Source organism: Battus philenor, unplaced genomic scaffold (genome assembly GCF_028537555.1).
Source record: "Battus philenor isolate CCGP_79_NKW_IND1 unplaced genomic scaffold, ilBatPhil1.0.hap1 SCAF_11, whole genome shotgun sequence".
Classification (NCBI taxonomy): domain Eukaryota; kingdom Metazoa; phylum Arthropoda; class Insecta; order Lepidoptera; family Papilionidae; genus Battus; species Battus philenor.
In genome coordinates, this window is record NW_027181673.1 from 12,178,114 (window position 1) to 12,185,498 (window position 7,385).

General features: G+C 31.7%; 1 protein-coding gene across 1 annotated transcript; it reads left to right on the forward strand.

Annotated features, from left to right (window-relative positions):
- The first annotated feature begins 258 nt into the window (after positions 1-258).
- LOC137932326 (parapinopsin-like) lies at positions 259-6,855 on the forward strand. Its single transcript, XM_068775932.1, has 7 exons — positions 259-438; positions 515-674; positions 2,538-2,733; positions 4,238-4,370; positions 5,496-5,636; positions 5,924-6,013; positions 6,088-6,855. The coding sequence occupies exons 1-7, from the start codon at positions 259-261 to the stop codon at positions 6,853-6,855; spliced, it is 1,668 nt and encodes a 555-aa protein (XP_068632033.1).
- Positions 6,856-7,385: the final 530 nt, after the last annotated feature.

Consider the following 7,385-nt stretch of genomic DNA (forward strand, 5'->3'; position numbering starts at 1 on the left):
ATAGTAAAAGACCACCTTTCAGTACCATATACCATTACCGGTAAAAACACGCTGGTAAAAGACCTTCATCTTCAAACATTACAGTATTTAAAGATCGATCACGACATGACATTAATTGAATAAAATATTTATTAAATATTTTTACAGATGGCGGTATATACATTAGCATTAATTACTAAGGCGTACGTTAATAAAGTGAAAACATTTATTCGAGAATCATAATTTGATTTAAATAGAAATATATTTGAATTTATAATCATGACGCTGTATTTAGAGGACTTCAATGATACAGTGTTTCGTACTAACACATACGAAGAGTTTCCACTGTTGATGCCGAGATGGGGCTACGTGGTATCGGCTTTTGTATTATTTATAATTGGATTTTTTGGCTTCTTTTTGAATCTCATGGCCATTTTGCTAATGTTCAAAGATCGGCAGGTAAGATATGTAAATGATTCAAATAAATTCATTTATAATTAAATATTTTACTTACAATGAAAATTTTTTTTTACAGCTTTGGACACCATTAAATATAATACTTTTCAATCTCGTCTGCTCCGACTTCTCTGTTGCACTTCTGGGAAATCCGTTCACTTTAATTTCAGCGTTGTTCCATCGCTGGATATTTGGACATACCTTATGTGTTTTGTATGGATTTTTCATGTCACTATTAGGTCAGTATTTTAATACTTTGAATATAATATTGCTATACATCTATACGTTTTAGCTATACGTCTATGGTGAACGCGTGTGATCTTATGAATGAAATGATGATAATGATGATTGCTATGCACAAATCAATACGTAAATTTCAGTATGCTGATGTAAAAGACGGTTAAACCTAAAACTCTAGTCTTTGTGCATTAAAATATGAGTTGGAAATAATAGTCCTTTAAAAAAACACTGAAAATTTTTTAATGTAGCAATTCATAATTGTGCAATACATGAGTGAAGTGTAAATTAAATTTTCTAACCATTAATTAAAAAATAAAACTTAAAGCAACAACAAGCGAATTGTTAATAGTACCTAGTTATATTTTCTGTCTCTTTTGTATGAATTTACTACGCAGAAAAGATAATTCTCTGATTTATAACAATAGAATTTGCTCCTCACCCATTAACATATAACTCACGCACTTTCGTAGAAAATACTATCAAGAGAGACGAAATGTTATTATACTTTATTATTTTTACACTAACGTAAGCCATTACGGAAAGCCGAGATGAAGGTTGGGCTAATTCAATAAATTTTTATTTCACTTAAAATAATACGATTGCTTTATATGTTATTGTATTTATACAGTGTAATATACCGTACGTATTACAAGTATATATGCTAAATACATATATATGTATTATATGTTTACGTATGTTTATTTGTATACTTATGTATTGGATACATAACCTTTTCGTTATTTATACTTCTACTATTTTCATACAACGAATGTCTGGAAGAATTTGCCTCGTGGGATAAGATCGCCCATTGTACTTTTTTCTTTACTATTATGAAACTATGTGTATATTTTCTAGCATGTAGAATAAAGAATATTAAATTAAATTAAATTATTGTTAGCAAGAAGACTTATAAATATTCTCTCTTTGCCACGTATATAGAATGATCGATTTTAGGTGTAAAATCTTTAATAGAGTGGATGTATAGCTCAGTAAGCAAAAAAATATAAAGCTTGTAAAATTATTTTCAATTACCTTGTAAAAGATCATCTCTGAAACATGTTATATTTATATATTTATTCAATTGGAATGCGTCTGACAAATAACTTCTGACAATACAAAGTCTACAGTGACAGATAGTAAACAGTAATTATTTTTTATAAATGACTATCCAAATTTTGATAACCGTTTTTCTTACTATTTATATATTTATATCCGACGCCATAGATTTTGAGATCGCACGTACCATGCATTAATTGACAAAATGAGCTACATTTTTATCACTTTAAAGACTTTACACCTATAACGAAACACTCTGTATATAAGAGAAAAAATAGCATAGCAATATATTTGTGACAGGAACAACTTGTACAGGAGTGTTGAGAAATTTATTTAATTCACTCAAACGTTGCGGCTACTGTCAGAAAATGAACATGAGAGCTACCTAAGTGACAAGGCTGTCACTGAAAAAAAGACTTAATGGTAGTTGGTTTAAAAGCACTTTTTGTATAATAAATTGCCCAATGCGAAGCAAAATCTGGAAAAACTGAATATGCTACATTAATTTTTGGAACAATGCTTGCAAAGCCCGTTAAAAAAATAAACTTGGAGTAATATAGACTTTAAAAGATCGGTATAATATTTAATAATAATTAATTTTGCTACATAAACAGTCAGACTGGTGATATTTACAACATTTAAGCTTATTAGTGAGAAAATGTATAAACGTAGTTTGTATCTGAACTTACGCAAAAGCAAATTTCAATTCTATTTCGTCACTCAGAATTTTAGTTTCAAGAATTTGCCAAACTAACCTTTATGATACCTTTGGTAAATTTTGTAATTTGATATCGTCTTTGTTTTAGGAATAACTTCAATCACAACCCTGACAGTGATATCTTTTGAACGGTATATGATGGTAACGAAGCCCTTGAGTTCAAGACATCTTACTTCAAAGGGAGCTATGTTGTCAATTGTCTTTATTTGGGCGTACGCCTTGGCCCTTACCACCCCACCTTTATTTGGTTGGGGCAACTATGTTAATGAAGCGGCTAATATCAGGTTAGAACATATTAAATTATTTCAAATAATATCTTATTTATTATAACTGTGATATTAATGACCAGTGGTGGGTCCCGGGTTTGAATCCTGGGATGCAATCTTTTTTAATGCCCACTTTGTGCATTGGATTGCCACTTCTTTCAAACAAGTTTCAAGATGATAAGCAACAGCGTCCTCTGCGTACCATAATACGACACTGCGATTACCAACATACCCACCAAGCGTGGCGATTATGGAATGACTCCCTTTTAGATATTTTTGGACAAGGCATAGGCCTTGCTATGCTTGGATTTATCACAAGTTATTTCATTGACTGACTCGTAGTACTCGTTCGCCTTTCTGTTTGATCTTTAGTTCATTTAGCTATCTACACGGACTCTATGGCGTTTCTTATTCATTAATTTGCAAATTAAAAAAATATATACAACAATACTCGTATATATTAATATTTTTTGTGTGTGTTGAATCGTATAATAGTAGAGTTAAATGTAACAAACAGGTATTTTAAAAATACTTATATAATATACTCATGTTAAATACTGGGTCTTTCTTATCAGGTCTTAAAAAACCTAGAAAACATGAAAGGTTTTTTGAAAGACTAAAGAAAATGAAATATCTATTATTACAATATTCATGCTTTTTAGGTTACTGGTAACCTCTAATATCATTATACTTATGTATTACGTGCTGCGAGATCGAACCAGTTATGGGGTGATCCGCACAGTGAGGGTTACGGGTGTAGTTCAAAGACTTGCAAGTCTGAAGTGACAGTGATTGGGGCCGGAATAATCTCAAGTGGCATCCGCGAGCAGGTAGACGCGGCGATTTCTATTCACGGACCCTTCTTTCCCGTGATCTTAGCATCGATGAAGCTGTGAGAGCCTCCGGGCTCACAGCATCAACTTCAACCCAGAATAAGAAAGGCGGCGTAGGTAGGCCCCTCACTAAGAGAACCAGGTACATAATTAAGATTGGGAGATCACTGGATGCCGGCAGTATTCGTGGCGATCTTTGTGAAAGGTTCTTCCAGTGAAGCAAGTTTGCAAGCTTACAGCGTTAATAGAATAATTCTTTAAAACTTTGCTTGTTAATTATTATCAAGAATATTGCATCTTAATGTCTAATTAATAATGTATGTTGAGATTTTCGCTAGACATTACAAGAGTAAATCATTCGAAAAGATAGGGGTGGACGGCTTCTAGCAACCTACCTCAGTAGAACTATTTTTGGTTATGTTAAAAGGATTGTTGGAATGATTTGGAAAAAATATTTTATATAAAAAAATTCATTAAAACATTTTTTATATTAAATTGTATTGACGTCATGGACTTGTTAGTTTTGTATTTAATGATATTTGACAAATTTTTGTTGTAACTTCCGAGAGATTTTTATTTTGGAGACTTTTCTTATTTTACATTTCATTCGTCTTTAAACATATCAACGAATAATAGAGTATTAAGATTGTTTATTTAAAAACTAAACATTCAAATGTCTTTTTTAATAGTTGTTCCGTTAACTGGCACGAGCAGTCGTTCCTCACACTCACCTACATACTGTTTCTCTTCGCTATGGGCCAAATCTTACCGTTCATTATTATCACCTTCAGCTATATCAACATCATCCGCACTATGAAACAGGTAAGATAATTTTAATTCTACACGATAATTAAAAAACTAAAATTTTGGTTTCATAATTTCTGCATGTAAAAATAATTACTCGTAATCAGCGCCATGGAATTGTCGCAGTTTCAGGGCTGTGAAGTAAATATTTGAATCATTTAATACTTAGAAAAAAAGAGAAAATGAAATTTTAATTTCACCAATATAAATAAAGATTAATTATATATCATTGTTGCCAGTAGTGGAAGAATAGTGATTATGGGCACCTTCAATTGTAGATCATGATTTTGATTTCCTACAAACGCAATACAATAATAAAATTGTGTGTGTGCGTGTGTAAATTTTATAATGTTCTGCTCACAATCAAGCAGCATATAGTTCACGGATCCTTCCGTTCCGTGAACTCATTTCTGATGAAGCTGTCAAAGTTTTAAAGCTAACAATAAAAACTTCTTGAAACAATACAATGTAATCAAGAAGAGAAAAAAGACACAGTTAAAAAAAGTATAAAGCAAAAGGTTTTATTCACCACTTTATGCGGTGGTTTGTATGTTGAACTGTTTGGTTCGAATGTGGTATTTAGATTAGACGAGCTGTATTTTTAATTTAGATTTTCACGTTGATAGTGTAGTATATACAGGAAACGTCAAATATAGTTCGAGAGTACAAAGATTGAACCACAGCCGAATTAAAGGACAAATAAATATTCACACCTAATTGTGTAAATGTTCTCCTGCATATCTATACTCTTCTTACTGATCTCGATGTGGCACAAACACTGTGGGGGCTTTATAATAATTTATCACTACTTTTATAACTAAAATTGATTTGCGGAGATATCAATATGACTATTTTGCGAACCATAGCGGTTAACACGCGTCTCGACTTCGTGTGCGGTGGATACGTGACGAGTACTGTCTTGACCAATCACGAGTCGTTTTCTTCTTAGCACATGTTTAAAAGGAAGGATGTTCTTAGGATTTGGACATACACATTTTATTCGACGCAGAAATTTAAACCAAAAAAAAATGCTGGCATAAAAACTCGAAACATGTAACATCTGCGCGATCCTGACCAATGACAGACTTCCTATGAAGTCTAATCTAAGTAAAAGAAACAATTTGTTGAGAATTTTCATTTCAGACTTCTCAACGTATGGGGCGATTGAATCGTGCGGAGAGTCGAGCGACAACAATGGTGTTTATAATGATTATATCATTCACTATCTCTTGGACACCATATTCTCTATTCGCATTAATGGAGCAATTTGCGACAAAAGGAATTGTAAGTTACAGACCTCTTTTATGATTATAATCATCATTATTCTAACCATAGCACGTCCACTGCAGGATATACCTTCAAAGGGATCGATAGGAAGCTACCGTAACAATTACTATATCTTGTATATTTAGAAATATACGATATAATTGTTTTTATCTGTTAAACTAAATACAAATATTGTAATTCATATATTTATATATAAGTAAAGAATCCTAATAGCATAGTATTCTCGACAACCCAGCACTGTTTTGTGTAAAATAAATTATATTAGAAAAAAAATAAAATTACAGATTTCACCTGGCGCTGGAGTCATACCCGCATTGGTAGCAAAAAGCTCTATTTGCTATGACCCACTTATATATGTAGGCATGAATACTCAGGTATGGACGGTCACACTATTTTTTTTATAAAATTATTGTGATCACATGCTATAATATTTTTATATTTGCTTCAGTTCCGTCAAGCCATAAAGCGTATATTTGACACTCGCAGCAAAAGTAAATGTTCCGTTTCTGAAAGAGCATACAATAATACTGTTCTATCACCCTCACATAAATCATCCGCTACAAACGATGTGACAGTTCGATATAATTCTTCTGAATCAAAGGTTTCAATAAAACCTAAAAAGATATATAAACATAATGGTGATAAGTACAATCAGTCTGAAGAAATAATAGATGAAACAAATAATAAACATCTGTACCAAATTTGTGAAGTGAGTAGCGTAAGAGAAACAAAAACCATGTCCGACGCGGAAAGATCTGGAGATACAATAATCGACGAAGAATGTAGCGTAAATAACAGGAAATTAGAAGTTTTTGGCGAGTCCTCTAACTGGAATGATGATTCGCTTTTAATATCCGGAAATAGAACAGAAAAATTGAAAAAAGTGATTAATGATTATAAAAAATTACAGAAGAACACACACGGTAACGAAGAATTTAAAAAACATTTAGTAGGCATTAAAGCAGATGACTTAAATCAACATTTTAAACGCCATAAAACGATAAAACACAGTCATTCACTTGATCTTGGGGCTATTTCAAATGAGGGAAAACGAAGGAAATTTTCAATCGAAACCAAATTAGAGTCTTTGGTAACACCAAAAAATTTCATGACCACTATGGTGAGCAAGTTTTTCGATCAGGAATCTAAGCAAGATGGTGTTAAAACGTATTTGTGTGCAAATGAGGACAACGAAGATGACCCGGTTAGTGCCTAATTTTGAACACGAGAACTTGATTGAAAAATTCATTGTCCCGACTATTACTGAACGGTCGATGTAAATGACGTAATGCTAATTAGTGCTACTCTGCATAAATGATCTTTAGCTACGAAAGGTCTCAGGCACTATTCTGTGTGATTATGATTGAAAAGATTATGAGTCTGTGATAAAGGTATGAGTGCTGTAGAAAAACACAACAGAAAAAAAACGAAGATATTCTTAATTCTTTTTAAGAAGCACGAAACGAATTACTAATAAATATTTATAAAGATTAATATTTACTAAATTGATATCTTGTACGTTTATTAAAATATTATCAAAACGTATTATAAAATTTAATCACTTATTTATACTCTAGATGTTTCGATTGAAATTAGGTATTTGATTCCAATTTGTAACTTATATTTTATAAAACGTAATTTTAAATAATGTAATTTTTGATCGAAAATTTATAGAAAATTATTGGACATTTATACGGATTGTTTTTTTATAAAGATACGTATATTTTGACAAAATTATTACGTGAA

Bases quoted from the DNA above. Each gene is read 5' to 3' on its own strand.
- LOC137932326 (XM_068775932.1), top strand. From the start codon at position 259: ATGACGCTGTATTTAGAGGACTTCAATGATACAGTGTTTCGTACTAAC. The intron at 439-514 runs GTAAGATATGTA...TTTTTTTTACAG, and splicing joins TAATGTTCAAAGATCGGCAG to CTTTGGACACCATTAAATAT. The intron at 4,371-5,495 runs GTAAGATAATTT...TTTTCATTTCAG, and splicing joins TCATCCGCACTATGAAACAG to ACTTCTCAACGTATGGGGCG.